We start from the raw sequence: 17,413 nt of genomic DNA, 5'->3' as shown, positions 1-17,413 counted from the left end.
TTTTCTGAGCGGAGTAGAAGTACTTCAAGTCCTAGGAATAGAAGTGTCCCATAGGTGGCTCGACCGAGTCAAATGTAAGGTCATTTGAAGTATTTGTCACGATTTATTTATTAGTTACACCAAATATGTAATAATTAAATGATCCCTATTAAAGAAAAGCCTCTAAAAAATCGAAATAACGAAATTATGATCCAAATTTAACCGCTTCCTCTATGGCCCATTACGCCCACGCCACGGCGTGGATATAGATCTCAGATATCATGATCAAAATTAAAAAATAATGCAAGATGACCGTTCAGTGTTAAAAAGTAAACAGCTGTAAGTTGTAATCGTTTGCTATTCACGTTTTAATAATTTTTGTTATATTTAGCGCATAACTGATGCCGTTGAAAAAGAAATGCATTCCGTGCCTCGAAAATAACAGAATAATTGACGCAGATAGCGGCAAACTATGTAGGATCTAGTCCCGAAAAGTGTATGATTGCTACATAAGCTCTCTGGCTCCAAAGGTAAAATTTCTGAATTCCCTAGAGGAAGAATTATAAATTATTAGGTATTTTAGGTCTTGTCTGACCGGCGCTTGCGATGCGATGAATTCACCAATTTGACAATGAGAGATATCGAAGATTTGGCCTCTGCTATCTTAGTTAAATTTCAGGATACTAATTTGTAATTACAAATCGCGACCATTCGCCATTTTGAGAAAGTTTTACCTAGAAATTTATTGAAAGTACATCTCTATTAAAAAAAAAGCGTACTATGGCAGACAAAAAATTTCGTCCACAACTGTTATTTTATTACACTCACGTATGCTGTAAAGCAGCCTTTAGGAACGAATAACCTCACTTCACATATTGACATGTGTCATGTGTCAATCAAATTGTATCTATATTCTTATGGATGACAGTAATAAATTTCAACTTTTAATTTGCAAACGTCAATCATAATGACAATAAAGGTTAAACTATACCCAATTTTTGTGAAATGACAGGAAAAGGGTGAACGAAATTTTTTGGCCGGTATAGTACACATATTGAGTTACTGTAAATTGGATAATTAATTAATCGTTTCTAAGAAAACGTATTACTGACATTTTGTATGTCAAATGTGTGAAAATTGCTTTTTATAGATTTTTAAATTGTTAAATTGTTGAGAGTTGCCTGTTTCTATAAATGTTTGAATAAAAGTTTGAGTTGTGTTTGTAGTAATTGGTAATGCTTGCCTAATAAATAAGACAAATCTGAAAAATCCATCGATAAAATTCAGCTATCAGCACATTATGTTTAGTTACAGGTTTCCTAGTAACAACAATTAAAAGATAAGTTTACAATATGAGAATATAGCCAAAATTGTGCTCACTACTTGCACTACATCGTACAATTTAGGTAGTGTTGTAGACTTTACTAATATTATGAAAATTTCAAGTAAGTACCAGTAACATTACAAGGGAAGTAGGAATTACTGTTGCCTTAAAATTTGAAAATTGTAATATTAATGCAACTGTAGAAAAAAAATGAGTTCATGTCCGATTTTTTTTTGTGACCTGCTTGAAGATAAAATAGTATATATCATTCAGAGTAGAAGGTCTTTTTGTGCTTCGCCCAGTTGCCGTTGTCAACTGCGTTTCGGTCTTCAATCTCTGGGCTTGGCACAAAAAGACTCACTTCTACTCTTACAAATTAATTTGATGGCTCTTTACTATTAGAGTTTTCCAATATTATAATAAACGTAGGGAACATACTTACCTAGTATCATTAAAGAATAATAAATTAATGTTTTTTGAAAACCAACAAATATTGATATTGATTTCGGTTCGGTAAGGGATTAATTCTTTTCTTAATTAGATTTAGTAGAACAACTTTGAAAGTTGAGAGCAACAATACATACCACAACCCACAACAATGACATTTCAAATGGACCAAATTTATATTTGGAAGGCATTTGAATTGTGTTAGTTATTTCTGTAAACAAAACGGATAAAATAACAAAACTGGCTAACCATTCAACTTGTACCTAATAATGTAGTAGAATCTCGCACAATTCCGTAGTGAATAAATATTTAGGCAAAGACTAGATTAATTCTTCATTGAAAGGTTCACGTGAATGCCGGAGGTGTTATGGTGTGCTTCTAAGTTATAACACGAAAAAGTTGTTTGTTTTGAATACGTTAACCAAATTAACCGGTGGCGATGAAGGAATTTAGACAAAGAGCTTTAGGGATCAATAAATTAAAATTTTTTTAAGGGCGAAAAGAAAAATTAGATTTCAAAATGTAGATCCAGATTACGGTGGCAACGTAATAAATGAAATTAATTTATCACGTGTGCTCGACGTCGAATTTGAACAGACAAATAGTAGATTGTGTTATTGTACTTTTTTTGCAATTTGTTTGCATAGCGAGGCGAAGCGTAGCGTAGCCGAGCTACTGCAATAATTGCATTTTTTTTTTTTGTATTTGAAGAGACAAATTAGAGTAGGCGGGATTTTTTTTATACGATTGCCCAGAATGTCAATTGACTGATTGAATAAATGTGAAGTTATGGTTAACTTTGTCACAATGGTAATTGTCATTATTAATTATTGTTGACTATTAAAATTTGCAATTACAATATGTTCACTTTAGAACAACAAATTTTCATTGTCCAGTTTTTCTTCAGCAATGGACACCTCGAGTTTTTGGGGAATTTCAACAAAAGTTTTCGGACTTTCAAGACACTTAACCAACAACTTGCCCAGAAAGTCTACAAATGCGTAAACATGTTTTTGGAAACAGGTTGTGTTCTGCGCAAAAAAGGCAGTAGACGACCGACAAAAATATCAGCTGAAAATACTGAAGAGGGTGAACAAAGAATTATTGCAGAGATTAACCCAAGAAACTAACCTATCACTTGGTACAGTTCAGCTTATCCTTAAAAAAGATTTGCACTTTTTTCTCTATCGTGTGTCTGTCGTGCATGAAATTACCCCTTGACAATAAGAACCCCCACAACCGACAACAACCTCTCTGAATAATATTGATTGATCAATGATCGTAGGATCTTGTTTTTGTTCCAACTTTATTATTTTTTTTTCTCAAAAATTTCCTTATGTAAGGTAACAAAATTTTTATACTGGCATTTAGACAATTAAAAGGGCTATCAGAATCAAGAAAAAAATAGAGGGTTTCCATTTAAAAAAATTATCTATGACGTCATAACTCGAAAACAAATGACTGCTTGGAATTTTATTTTGTACTAAAATATGTATTTTTATAAACTAAAATTGACCTGCCCAAACATTTTTTCGAAAAAAATTTTGTTTAATTTTTAAGGAATTTATTCCATACTTTTGCCGCTCACTGTATACATATAGAACAGAAGATATTCTATTCTGATAGTAGATAGTGCATTGCACAGAGAGTATTTTTGCAAGTTAGCCATGTGTTTGGTAGGTACATTAGGACAAATTAGTGGGCTTGAAAGGAGAAAAATTCTCAGTGCACCCTAGGGAACAACTTTGGGTCCTCTATTTCTGCTCTATAATATAGTATTTCCAATTGCTGCCATTTCATTTTTGGCCTACGATATGGCAGAACAATAAAAATTGCAAACTACCTCAATTTCCAGTCGTTGCATTGTTCTCTTGCAATAAAAACGATCATTGAACACGAATTAAAAAAAAAAAAATAACATGCGATTGCGTTTTTCAACAATCCGTACGAAATTGCAACAATAAAACGGTTATTAATAAAAATTTCACTCGAGCGGAAGAAAATTATTTAGCTGATCACGCTTTAGTCGACTGATTAAACACAAACATTTGTTCTTTCACGAATTACTAACCAACCCTTGGGGCATCATCTATTGTGGTCGAATGGTAAATGAGCGATTTTTTGCACTCGGAAAAACAATAGAGTCACGTTATGGACGCCTAATGGAATACATAGTTTGTTTAGATACGAATTTTATTCAAACGCCTTAGTGTAAGGAAGGAATGCGCTCATTCTTGGAAACTCCGGGAGTTGTAATGATGACAGATTAATTTTTTCGTTGTTGAACCAACGGGTTTATTTTCATCTTTGGAAGCTTTTATACACTGAGGTAATCGAATAACCTTGCTTTTCTCTCAACCTTTATAAGCTATTCAAAACGCTTAATTCGGAGTGTACGATTTTCTGAACTTCTATAACACTCAAGTGGACACTTTGGAAGAGTTGCAAACACGAATTACCCATGAATGTAATCAGATAAAATAACATCACAAGTCTTAGAAAATCCTTTCGAGGGCGAGTGACTTTGTACTTGTGGAAGGAAGGACATCACTTTCAAAAACTCCTTTAACCCACGATTTAACATTCTACTGTACATTTGAAGCAATCATTCTTGCTTGTTTCAAAATATTTCTAACCTAAAAATTCACAAGTTAATTGACATGTATGCAACCAGCGTTGCCAATAAGTTTCCGGTTTCTCTAAATAGAGCTACACTATGAGCAAGTACCTTTTAAAAAGCATCTTGCAGGATAAACACGTTCTAAAGATCCTTGCAATCAACGTTCAGCAAGACAATTCCAATCATCGTTTTGAAAATTTCTGTTTCTGAAGGAGTGCATTGGTTTAATTTAAATGAACCTTTTTACAAATCAAATAACGTCAAATTTTTGAAGAAAAATCCATTGGCGACCTTTTTTAGACACCCTGTATTCAAAGTCTTATCGAATTGACGCGTGACAGTAGATTTTTATTGTATTTATTTGTACGATGAAAACAAGATAAAAGATTAAAAAACGAATTGAACTTTTGAACCGTAAACCAGCAAGATTAAGAGATCAACAGGAATAGTCAAAAAATCATAATCTTCCCAAATTCATCGATAACGAAAATCTTGAAAACAAATCCCCGATAATGTGATGAATCACAAATTTAGCTTTGTAATAGCGAATCGAAAAATCCGCTAATAAAATCGTTTGGAAAATTCTTCAACCGTAATTGATAAATCAGTGAGACAATAAAAAGCAAAACCGAGTCTGATGAGTTTTTGATACAGATCCGAAAGTTCTAAGTGGAGTTTGAGCTTTCGAAAGTAATGAAACGTAAAAACTGTTTCGACTAATGCAAATCCCAACGAAAGCAAATCGCGATAAAATGTAAATCTTGCCCCATTTTTTCCCGTCCCTAAATTAGAACTAATCTGTCTTAACGTCGATAATCCAGTGGACTTAAAACTGTCAAGTAGTTTGTGTATCTCACTCCTTGATCACTTCTATTTGTTGCTATCCGCATTACATAATCAACTGGATCTATTGTTATCTTATTTGTTTACCACAGAGTGTGGCACAAATTATATAAAGAGCAATTTCCCCAACGCTTGTGATACACACTATGAAGTCCAAAGCAATCCTCGCTCTTCTCGCCTTGTCCTGTTGCGCTCTCGTCGACGCCGACTACCAAATCGGAGTCGGTCGAGCCGACTGCACCGGCCCCGCCGCCGAAATCATCTTCGTAAGTACCTGAAACGTCGTCTTGCAGAAGCTTCCACCTTTGGTTCTAGATGGGCTACGCGAAGCTGTCCCAGGTGGGGTGTGGTTTACACCTGCGACAATTCTCCAGGGCTTTTATCGTCGACGATGGGGAGAATCGTGCTGTTTTCGTCTCGATTGACTCTCTCACGATGAACCATGGCGTCAGAAGACAGGTACTAGCGGATTTGTCCAAAATGTGCCGCTCTTAGAGAGATGATTTCAGGTTTTGAAAAATCTAGCAGCTCTTTATAATGACACCTACACCGAGAAAAACCTTGTTTTGAGTGGGACCCACTCACACTCGACACCTGGAGGGTTCTTGATGGACCTCATGTTGGACATTCCTTGTCTGGGGTTCGTACAAGAGAGTTTCGACAGTCTTGTAGATGGCATAACTCAGGTAAACACATAATTCTTCTTCTATTGTTATCTTTATTGTTATGTGACAAGATAGTAAAAATTAGAACAAGTTGTAGATCTAAATTAGTGCTTTTTGGTACCCTCTGCTCAAGTACCTACTGGTGTTCCTAGCATCAAGCACAGATCCTATGTGTCTTAAATTTAGAAGTAAATACATTTTGGACTCGTATAAAACCGATCTGAGTCATATTGAAAACTTATGGTTGGAATATGTGAAATCTCTTCCTGTCAAGATTTTTTCCAGTAATAATAGAACTTCTTGTTTTCAGTCGATAATCAACGCCCACGAGAGCATGGTCGAAGGTAAAATATTCCTCACTTCTGGTACCCTTTTGGATGCCAACATCAACCGCAGCCCCGCCTCCTATCTGTACAACCCCGACGAGGAACGCGCCAAGTGAGACCTCTTGTCATCCTCCCTTCTCCCATAACTCTGACTGGTGCAGGTACGACTACGATGTCGACAAAGAAATGGTCCAGTTGAAATTCGTCAGATCATCCGACAACCAACCCATCGGCGCGATCAACTGGTTCGCCGTCCATCCCACTTCCATGAACAACACCAACTGTCTCGTAAGTTCGGACAATGTGGGCTACGCCTCCATCCAGTTGGAAGCTTATCTTAACAACGGAGCTCTCCCCGGAACGGTAACTCGTTGAGATTTTTGGAAGTGGCGAGATTTCAATGAGCTTTTAGGGCGAGTTCGTGGGTGCTTTCGCTTCGTCAAACTTGGGGGATGTCTCGCCGAACACCAAAGGTCCGATTTGCATCGACACGGGAGAAGAGTGCGATTTTGTAACGAGTACTTGCAACGGAGAAGCGAAAACGTGCATAGCTTTTGGACCAGGAGACAATATGGTCGAGAGTACGAGCATCATCGCTGGAAAGCTTCTAGATAAAGCGAAGGCAAGAATCTGTGATGGTTACTCTTGGGTGCTGATTTTGGTACTTTTGACAGGAGCTGTTCGACCAAGCGGAGCCCGAGGAGGTCACAGGACCGGTCAAATACATACATCAGTATGTGGACATGCCCAACGAGAAGGCCACAATCACTTTAGCCAACGGTACTGAACAAGAAGTAAGCAAATCTGTACAATTATTTGAATTTCTTCTGAAAAATTGCGTTCTATCATTCAGAGGCCAATGTAAGACGCTACAAGGAGTTTATAGAGTCTTGTATTGCGAATTTTCCTTATTCAGTCTAAATCTTCATCTCCCAGACAACAAATTCAAGTCAAAAAAACTTCCCAAAACCTTAAAACTAGAGAAAATGCCTATTAATGATGTCCCTAGATCCAAGGATGTCCCCCCGCCATGGGCTACAGCTTTGCCGGCGGTACCACCGACGGTCCCGGCGAATTCGACTTCGCCCAAGGTACCATAACCGACAACCCCTTCTGGGACGCCGTTCGAAACTTCGTTTTTCCTCCCACTGAAGAAGAAATAGCTTGCCACGCCCCCAAACCTATCCTCGTCAACACCGGAGGAGTGAGTCTACCACACAAGCAACGCCCTTTCTTACAAATTCTCTCAGGTCGATTTTCCCTACTCGTGGCAAGCCCGAATCGTCACCACTCAAATTCTTCTCTTTGGACAAGTCGCTCTGATAGCTGTACCAGGTGAGTTCACCACCATGTCCGGGAGAAGACTGAGGGAAGCCGTCCAAGACACCATAATCAGTAACGGTGGTCCAGAAAACACAAAACCCGTGCTCACAGGACACAGTAATGTGTACACCAACTACATTGCGACTCCAGAAGAGTACCAAGTGAGTAGTCAAGATGTTTCAGTTATGACTGTGCGTTTTTTGAAATCAGTTGCAGCGATACGAAGGAGGGTCGACCATCTATGGGCCCCAAACTCTCAATCTCTACATAAATAAATTCAAACAGTTGGCGGCCGCGATGGTCAAGGTAAGCTGAGACGACTTCCGAAGTGGAAAAATGTTTGGCGAAAAATTTTCCAGGGGGAGACACTAGATCCAGGACCGACGCCTCATGATTTCTCGTCGCAACTCATCACTTTGGTGTTTCCAGCCGCAGCTGATGGTACTGCACTAGGTCAAAATTTCGGCGACTGTCTACAGCAACCTGCTGAAAGTGTTTCTTCTGGAGACACTGTCGTGGTCAAATTTGTAAGTTGATTGTTTTGTAAAAAAGTGAAATAAAGAGATTGCTTCAGGCGGGAGGAAATCCCCGACATAACAGTCTACTCGGGAGTAGTTACATCAGTGTGGAGAAAGCTACCGGGGATGACTGGGTAGTTGTGGCGACCGATGCCAACTGGGAAACAAGGTACTTGGCAAGTTTTGGGCGGCTCAGAGATGAGGCTTGCTTGGTTTTAGGTATCTCTGGAAACGGACAAATTCTGATACCGGCGAGAACGAGGTTACCATTGAATGGGACGTGGGGGAGACCGTGGAACCAGGAGAGTATCGAATAAGGCACAACGGACACTACAAAACTGAGTCTGGAGCGATTAACCCCTACGAAGGAGTAACTCAGAGTTTCACAGTCGCGTGATGGGCAAAATATTCTATGTAATATTTTTCCTTGAATAAACATTAAAAATTGATTATTGTTTGAAACGATTAGAAACAAAATGCAGGATTGATAAGCTAAAATAGTTGGTATAATTATGTGCGATATATAAAACCGTAATGCATTGCCTGGGGCCTGGTTTCCATAAAGTGACCATTTTTGAAACAGAAATGTGTATTGGCGGCATTCTCTGCTAAATGCAAGTTCCAAAAGATGTTAAAAACTGTAAAATTGTGTCACTATACTACTACCTGTCGTTCAAAACAAATTGCAGAAAAATTCCACTCTAGGTTGTTCTATTGTTCGTGTTTAGACATAGAACCAAGAATATCTGAAAATTCGTAAAAATTTTTAAGACTGCAAAACATGTTTTGAATGTTTTGATTCCTATCAGTAGAAGTACTTACTTTTCAATTGTAGGATTATTTATGTTACTGCTTCCTTTTGTTTTTTGCCACGATACCGCCTATGACATTTGGTATTATCACTAGATGCATAATGAAGCATATCATTCGTAAACATTTTATTGATAAGAAATAGTTTTGAAATTGGCTTGCTTACATTAGTAACTCACCAGGACTACCAAGTGTTTGTAAATAATTCGTCCGCCACTTTCGATTGCTGTTTTTTTGCTTCGCATCAACTGTTCCTACTATTATTTTCTCTTGCCACAGATACTAAGTAAAGACCAAAATTTTTGATTGAAGACACACCAGAATGAAGTCTAAAGCGGTTCTTCATTTTTTAATCATTTTTCAAGCGAGTCAAATAGACGCCGACTACCAGATCGGAGTTGGTCGAGCCGACTGCACCGGCCCCGTCGCCGAAATCATCTTCGTAAGTACCCGAAAAGTGGTCTTCAGAAGCTTCCAAATTTGGTTCTAGATGGGCTACGCGAAGCTGTCCCAGGTGGGGTGTGGTTTACACTTGCGACAATTCTCGAGGGCTTTTATCGTCGACGATGGGGACAATCGAGCTGTTTTCGTCTCGATAGACTCTGCCACGATGAACCATGGCGTCAGAAGACAGGTACCAGCGAATTTGTCCAAAATGTGGTACTCTTAGAGGTGATTTCAGGTTTTGAAAAATCTCGCAGCTCTTTATAATGACACCTACACCGAGAAAAATCTTGTTTTGAGTGGGACCCACTCGCACTCGACTCCCGGAGGGTTCTTGATGGACCTCATGCTCGACATTCCTAGTCTGGGGTTCGTACAAGAGAGTTTCGACACCCTCGTAGACGGCATTACACAAGTAAACAGATTATACATGTTCCATTGTTACCTTTGTTGTTATGGGACAAGATGGTAAAAATTAGAACAAGTAGTAGATCTGAATTAGAGCTTTGTGGTACCCTCTGCACAAGTACTGGTGCCATAGTTTTCTTAGCACCAAGCAATGTAATTTAGAAGTTAATATATTTTGGGATCTTATAGAACCGATCTGAATCCTACTGAAAACTTATGGTGACAATGTGTGAAATTTCTTCTGGTCAAATTTCTTCAATACTAGCGTACCGAACAGTTTTATATTGAGAACACTGTAGAAATAGTAGAACTTCTTGTTTTCAGTCAATAATCAACGCCCACGAGAGCATGGTCCAAGGCAAAATATTCCTCACTTCCGGTACCCTCTTGGACGCGAACATCAATCGCAGCCCCGCCTCCTATCTGTACAACCCCGAAGAGGAACGCGCCAAGTAAGACCTCTTGTCGTACTCCCTTCTCCCATAATTCTGATTGGTGCAGGTACGACCACGACGTCGACAAAGAAATGGTCCAGTTGAAATTCGTCAGATCATCCGACAACCAACCAATAGGCGCGATCAACTGGTTCGCCGTCCATCCCACTTCCATGAATAATACTAACTGTCTCGTAAGTTCGGATAATGTGGGCTACGCCTCCATCCAGTTGGAATCTCATCTCAACAACGGATCTCTCCCCGGAACGGTAGCTCGTTAAGATTTTTTCGTTGTGGCGAGCTTTCAATGAGCTTTTAGGGCGAGTTCGTGGGTGCTTTCGCTTCGTCGAACCTGGGGGATGTCTCGCCGAACACCAAAGGTCCCATTTGTATAGATACGGGAGAAGAGTGCGATTTTGTATCTAGTACCTGCAACGGAAATGTGAAAACTTGCATAGCTTTTGGACCAGGAGACAATATGGTCGAGAGTACGAGCATCATCGCTGGAAAGCTTCTAGATAAAGCGAAGGCAAGAATCTGTGATGGGTACTCTTGAGTACTGATTTTGACACTTTTGACAGGAGCTGTTCCACCAAGAGGACCCCGATGAGGTTACAGGACCGGTCAGATATATACATCAGTACGTGGACATGCCTAACGAGAAGGCTACGATTATTTTAAGCAACGGTACTGAAAAAGAAGTAAGTAAATTTCTACAATAATTTAAATATCTTTTCTTTTGGAATTCTTCCAAACTAGAAAATTTCGTCTGTCACTTAGAACCCAATATAAGACGCTAGAAGATGTTTATAAAATCTCGTATTGCAGTTTTTCCTTATTTATCCCTCAGATAACAAATTCTTGTCAAAAAACTTCCAAAAACCTTAAACCTCGAGAACATATCTTTCAATGATCTCCCTAGATACAAGGGTGTCCTCCAGCCATGGGCTTCAGCTTTGCTAGCGGTACTACCGACGGTCCTGGGGAATTCGGCTTCGCCCAAGGTACCACAACCAACAACCCCTTGTGGGACGCCCTTAGCAACTTCATTTCTCTTCCAACCAAAGAACAAGTAGATTGCCACGCCCCTAAACCTATCCTACTCAACACCGGAGAAGTGAGTCTATCACACAAGCAACGCCCTTTCTTACAAACTTCTTAGGTCGATTTTCCCTACGAGTGGCAACCCCGAATTGTCACCACTCAAATTCTTCTTTTTGGACAAATCGCTCTGATAGCTGTACCAGGTGAGTTCACCACCATGTCCGGGAGGAGACTGAGGGATGCGGTCCAAGACACCATAATCAGTAACGGTGGTCCAGAAAACACAAAACCCGTCATCACAGGACACAGTAATGTCTACACCAACTACATTGCAACGCCAGAAGAGTACCAAGTGAGTGAAGATACTTCTGCACTGACTGTTTGTTCTTTGTACTTAGTTGCAGCGCTACGAAGGAGCATCTACTATTTTTGGCCCCCAGACTCTCAACCTCTATATAAAGAAATACAAAGAGTTGGCGGCCGCAATGTTCAAGGTAAAACGAGATGACTCCCGATGTGTATAAATATTTGGCAAACATTTTTCAGGGAGAATCATTAGATCCAGGACCAACGCCTCCAGATTTCTCGTCGCAACTTATCACTTTGGTGTTTCCAGCCGCAGCTGATGGTACTGCACTAGGTCAAAATTTCGGCGACTGTCTACAGCAACCTTCTGAAAGTGTCTCGTCTGGGGACACTGTCGTGGTCAAATTTGTAAGTTGATGGTTTTGTAAAAAAGTGAAACAAGGAGATTGCTTCAGGCGGCAGGAAATCCTAGACATGACAGTCTACACGGGAGTAGTTACACTAGTGTGGAAAAAGCGAACGGGGATGATTGGTTAGTTGTGGCGACTGATGCCAACTGGGAAACGAGGTACTTTGCAAGTTTTGGGTATACTCAGAAATGAGGCGTGCTTGGTTTTAGGTATCTCTGGAAAAGGACAAATTTTTTGACCGGCGAGAACGAGGTTACCATAGAATGGGACGTGGGGAAGACCGTGGAACCAGGAGAGTATCGAATAAGGCACAACGGACACTACAAAACTAAATTGGGAAAGATTAACCGCTACGAGGGAGTAACTCAGACTTTCACGGTGGCATGACTGGCAAAATATTTTATGTAATATATTTACCTTGAATAAACATTAAGAATTGATAATTGCTTGAAACGATGAGAAATAAAATAACGGGACTGATAAGCAAAAACAACTCGTACAGTTTTGTGCGATACGCTTACGCTTTGGCGGGGTCATGGTCTCCATAAAATGACCATTTTTAAATTTCAAAAGATTTTAAAAATTGGGAAAACGTGTCACTAGCAACTGTTTATAAAGTTCCATCGTGTGTGTTTGGATCTAAACCAAGATTGTCACAAGCACTTTTTCAATATTTTGATTTCTGCCAACAGATGTGCTTTCAAATGTAAGATGAAGAATAAGTCACAAATTATCTTTCTTGTATGTGGTCTTGCTTCCTGTTGTTTTTTGCCACAATTCCACCTATAAGGTTAGGTAATTAGTTACAAAATAAACTGTATAATTTATGAAAATGTAACTGATAAAAAACGGAACTGGTAATTCACCTGGACACCAAGTGTTAAGTAGTCTACCAAAACTGTTACTGTTTGTTTCTTCACATCAATAGGCCCTACTGTTATCTTCTTTGCTTGGAGCAGATACTACGTGGAGAGCAAAATTTTTGATTGAAGACACACCAGAATGAAATTTAAAGCTGCTCTTCTTCTTTTAATTATCTTCCAACCGAGTCAAATCGACGCCGACTACCAAATCGGTGTCGGTCGAGGCGATTGCACCGGTCCCGCCGCCGAAATCATCTTCGTGAGTACTGAAAACTTCCTCTTTCCAGCATTTGCTTGTTGGCTTGTAGGTGGGCTTCGCGAAAATTTCCCAAGTGGGATGTGGCCTCCACTTGCGACAATTTTCCAGAGCTTTCATCATCGATGATGGGGACAGCCGGGTCGTCTTCGTCTCCGTGGACTCACATTCCATGGCGCATGTGGTAAAAAGAGAGGTACCACCTGATCATTTCCAAAATCTCTTCAACTGCACAGATAATTCTAGGTTCTGAGAGGTCTCGCGAGTCTCTACAACGACACTTACACCCACGAGAATGTGATTCTGAGCGGGATTCACACGCATTCCACCCCCGGGGGGTGGTACATGCAGTTTCTCTTACAAGTATCGACACTTGGATTTGCCCAAGAGAGCTTCGACGCTTTAGTCGACGGCATAACACGGGTAACCGAAAGATATTCCTTTTCACTTGAAACCAATTGTGTTTTTAATTTCAGTCGATCATAAACGCTCATGAAAACATGGTGGAAGGGAAGATTTTCTTGACCAATGGTACCCTCTTGGATGCGAATATCAACCGCAGCCCCGCCTCCTATCTGTACAACCCTGAAGAGGAACGCGCCAAGTGAGACCTCTTGCCATACTCCCTTCTCCCATAACTCTGATTGGTGCAGGTACGACTACGACGTCGACAAAGAAATGGTCCAGTTGAAATTCGTCAGATCATCCGACAACCAACCCATCGGGGCCATCAACTGGTTCGCCGTTCACGCCAACTCCATGAACAGTACCAATTGCTTGGTCAGCTCGGACAATATGGGCTACGCCTCCATCCTGTTGGAAGCTCATCTCAACAACGGATCTCTCCCCGGAACGGTAACTGTTGAGATATTTCCACGTGACAAGCTTTCAACGAGCTTTTAGGGCGAGTTCGTGGGTGCTTTCGCTTCGTCGAACTTGGGGGATGTCTCGCCCAACACCAAAGGTCCGATTTGTGTGGATACGGGAGAAGAGTGCGATTTTGTGACTAGTACCTGCAACGGCGATGCGACAACTTGCATAGCTTTTGGACCAGGAGATAATATGTTTGAAAGTACGAGAATCATCGCTGGAAAGCTTTCAGATAAAGCGAAGGCAAGAATCTGTGATGGGTACTCTTGGGTACTGATTTTGGTACCTTGACAGGAGCTGTTCCACCAAGAGGAACCCGTGGAGGTCACGGGACCGGTCAAATACATACACCAGTACGTGGACATGCCCAGCCAGCAGGCCACGATCACTTTAAGCAACGGTACTGAACAGGAAGTACGCAAATTAGTACTATCTTTCGAATTTAATTTTTCTTGGAATCTCATCAAACGTGAGCTGTTTTGTCTTTCTATTTAGAAATGGTTCCAAGACACCAAAACCTTTGACCATTTTCTGCTGTGGTTTCTCCTCGCTTTTCGCTTCTTCCTTAACTTCATTCACAAGACTAAATTCTTGTCAAATTAAATTTAGAGACAACATTTTTAACGATCTCTTTAGATACAGGGGTGTACTCCAGCCTTAGGCTACGCCTTCGGAGGCGGTACCACCGACGGTCCCGGCGAATTCCCTTTTAAACAAGGCACCGAAAGTGACAGCTTGTTCTGGAACATCATTCGTAACTCCATCCCCACTTCCACCCAAGAAGAAAAAGACTGTCACGCTCCTAAACCCATCTTGTTCAACACCGGAAGGGTGAGTCTGACACATAAACCATCCCCTTGGTGACAAATCCTTCTAGGCAAATTTCCCACTGCCCTGGCAACCCCGAATAGTCCCCACTCAAATTCTTCTCTTTGGACAAATCGCTCTGATAGCTGTACCAGGTGAGTTCACCACCATGTCCGGGAGGAGACTGAGGGATGCGGTCCAAGACATCATAATCAGTAACGGTGGTCCAGAAGACACAAAACCCGTCATTACAGGACATAGTAATGACTACACCAACTACATTGCAACCCCAGAAGAGTACCAAGTGAGTGGAGACATTTCTGTACTGACTGTTTGTTCTTTCTATTCAGTTGCAGCGCTACGAAGGAGCGTCTACTATTTTTGGGCCTCAAACTCTCAACCTCTACATAAACAAATACAAAGAGTTGGCGGGCGCGATGGTCAAGGTAAAACGAGACAATTCCAGAAGTGTGAAAATCTTTGGGGAAATGTTTCCAGGGACAGACAGTAGATCCAGGACCGACTCCTCCAGATTATTCCTCTCCAGCCATGACTGTGTTACCAGCCGGGCCTGATGGTGTAGGCCAAAATTTCGGCGAGTGTCTACAGCAACCAGTTGAAAGTGTCTCTTCTGGAGACACTGTCGTCGTCAAATTTGTAAGTTGACAGTTTTGTAAAACACAGGAGTTAGATGAGTGCTTCAGGTTGGGGGAAACCCAAGACATGACACTCTACGAGGAGGTAGTTACATCAGTGTGGAGAAAGCGAAAGAGAACGAGTGGGTGGTTGTGGCGAACGATGCAAATTGGGAGACAAGGTACTTAGCTCTATGAGATTTTGGCAACATTTTCAATGGAATTTGTGACGGGTTTAGATATCTGTGGAAGCGGATGAATGTTGCGACAGGTACCAGTGAGGTTACCATCGAATGGGATGTCAGGGAGGGTGTGGAACCAGGAGAGTACCGGATAAGGCATCATGGGCACCACAAAACTTTCACTAATCAAGTTAAGTCGTATGAAGGAGTGAGTCGAAATTTCACTGTCACATAAATTACAAAATGTTAGTTAATGTGCACTATTTGTAACAATATCGGCGAATATGACGTAAGCTAGGAAGAACTACGCCAATCCATTTGTATAGTATGAATAAAAATTTTAAAAATGCTCATAAAAAAGTTTTTTCAATGATCATTGAGTTTCAGTGGTCTTTGCTCACTGAAAATAGTGAGCAAAGAAGGCAACTGAATCACTAGTGAGGAAAAAATATTTTCTCACTAGTGAGCAAAGTGAATGTTTTGCGAGTGTGTCGATAGAGGACGCCAAATATGTTGTACTGAAAGTTTTTTTTTAATTTGTTTTTAAAATACTTTCTGAATATTAATAACTAAAGCTTGTCTTATTTTTGACTTATTATTTAGATTTCCATTGACGAAAAAACGTGAAATTGCTTGGGGTAAACTTCTGGAAAAATTCATATTAAATGTGTTGGTATCACTGATTAAACTAAAATCAGTAAACCAATCACGAACACGCAACGCCTAACAACATAACCTCTTTTGTTTGGAATTTTGTTGATCCACGTTTCATTGTGAAAAACTGTATTCGTGAGTTCCCTGTTGGGCTAATTTTGTAAAAGTAAAAAAAAAATTTTTTTTTCGTGATTTCCCTGTTGGGCTAATTTTGTAGAAGTTATTGTTTCAGTGATTTTAACAGTTATGAAAAATAGTGATGCAGATAGATAATGATAGGAACGTACAGTTTACGTTAACATAACCTCATTTTTTAATCTTGTCATATTTTTGTCATTTTGATTTATTTACATTAAAAAATAGTGATTTGTGGCATAATAAGGGATAGGTAGCAGGTGAAAGCGATGGTTTAAATACACTTACTGCAATTAACTCAAAATTCAAAAAGTACAAAAAATGCTGCCTGAAATTTCGATTCCGCGACTTTATTTGATCATGGAAAAAATCTGATTCAACGCGCATGAGCAAACGTGCATTTAATCACTCATACGGTTGGAGTCCTCGCCTTTGGCTCAGACGCCCAATTTCCGTACTCGTGATTAAATGCACTACTTTGCTCACTTGTATTAAAAGCTATTGATTGCATAAATAATAGTAGTAAAAAAACATACAAATGGGTTCACCACACCTTATCGTACATTTGGACTGAAGAAAATATTCAGGAAATGATTTAGACAATGTCTACAAATCAACTTAAACTATAGTTTAAACATGGGGGACGTAAGAGAACGCCGCGAAATACTCCAATTTCGCGTGACTCATTGATTCGGTGCTAAAGAGATTCCCCCGTTTTGTTGTGTTTTTTTTTTACACAACTCGTTCCTTCATTACTACTTGCTTTTTCGTCACAGGAAAACGCCCCCCGCCTCAAAATCCCGCATCCACCAGTGCAGCTGTTCAAGTTTCTTTGCATAACCTAAATTAAAAAATTCTCCCATTTGCGACACCTCTGTGTAAATACAACCCCCGAATCCCTTTTGCCGTCTGCACTTCGACGACCTCAAGAAAAACGTGCAAAGCGACTCTTTTCCTGTGTCAACAAGTTGCAATCATGACTCGCTTATTTCGAAATAAACACTTCTCCCGCAATATTTGTACAAGGAAACGATCCAGACGGAGGGTTAAAAAATGTCCTTCCACCGAAATAAAATGTATTACTTCGATTTTACCTCCTGGCTGCTGACA

At 40.2% G+C, this 17,413-nt stretch overlaps 3 protein-coding genes and 1 long non-coding RNA gene across 4 annotated transcripts; all 4 read left to right on the top strand.

Moving 5' to 3' along the window:
• The first annotated feature begins 3 nt into the window (after positions 1-3).
• On the top strand, positions 4-662 carry LOC138136389 (uncharacterized). The gene is made up of 3 exons (XR_011161270.1): positions 4-318; positions 371-509; positions 563-662. It is a non-coding gene; the product is annotated as an uncharacterized lncRNA (long non-coding RNA).
• A 4,655-nt stretch (positions 663-5,317) lies between these two features.
• LOC138136718 (neutral ceramidase-like) lies at positions 5,318-8,494 on the top strand. The gene is made up of 13 exons (XM_069056002.1): positions 5,318-5,479; positions 5,529-5,672; positions 5,723-5,899; positions 6,189-6,316; positions 6,366-6,567; positions 6,617-6,826; positions 6,879-6,998; positions 7,214-7,408; positions 7,455-7,688; positions 7,738-7,833; positions 7,887-8,054; positions 8,102-8,214; positions 8,265-8,494. Exons 1-13 carry the CDS (start codon positions 5,360-5,362, stop codon positions 8,440-8,442), a joined length of 2,085 nt encoding a protein of 694 aa, XP_068912103.1. The 5' UTR covers positions 5,318-5,359; the 3' UTR covers positions 8,443-8,494.
• A 457-nt stretch (positions 8,495-8,951) lies between these two features.
• On the top strand, positions 8,952-12,354 carry LOC138136719 (neutral ceramidase-like). Its single transcript, XM_069056003.1, has 13 exons — positions 8,952-9,297; positions 9,346-9,489; positions 9,538-9,714; positions 10,032-10,159; positions 10,209-10,410; positions 10,461-10,670; positions 10,723-10,842; positions 11,064-11,258; positions 11,304-11,537; positions 11,584-11,679; positions 11,732-11,899; positions 11,947-12,059; positions 12,111-12,354. Exons 1-13 carry the CDS (start codon positions 9,178-9,180, stop codon positions 12,286-12,288), a joined length of 2,085 nt encoding a protein of 694 aa, XP_068912104.1. The 5' UTR covers positions 8,952-9,177; the 3' UTR covers positions 12,289-12,354.
• Positions 12,355-12,559: 205 nt separating this feature from the next.
• Positions 12,560-15,818, top strand: LOC138136720 (neutral ceramidase-like). The gene is made up of 13 exons (XM_069056004.1): positions 12,560-13,023; positions 13,073-13,216; positions 13,267-13,443; positions 13,497-13,624; positions 13,674-13,875; positions 13,924-14,133; positions 14,185-14,304; positions 14,527-14,721; positions 14,768-15,001; positions 15,048-15,143; positions 15,196-15,354; positions 15,402-15,514; positions 15,572-15,818. Exons 1-13 carry the CDS (start codon positions 12,904-12,906, stop codon positions 15,747-15,749), a joined length of 2,076 nt encoding a protein of 691 aa, XP_068912105.1. The 5' UTR covers positions 12,560-12,903; the 3' UTR covers positions 15,750-15,818.
• The last annotated feature ends 1,595 nt before the right edge of the window (positions 15,819-17,413 follow it).

The sequence above is a fragment of the Tenebrio molitor genome, chromosome 8 (assembly GCF_963966145.1).
Source record: "Tenebrio molitor chromosome 8, icTenMoli1.1, whole genome shotgun sequence".
Lineage (NCBI taxonomy): Eukaryota > Metazoa > Arthropoda > Insecta > Coleoptera > Tenebrionidae > Tenebrio > Tenebrio molitor.
The sequence above is the reverse complement of the archived record's forward strand: the minus strand, read 5'-3'. Positions and strand labels throughout refer to the sequence as shown.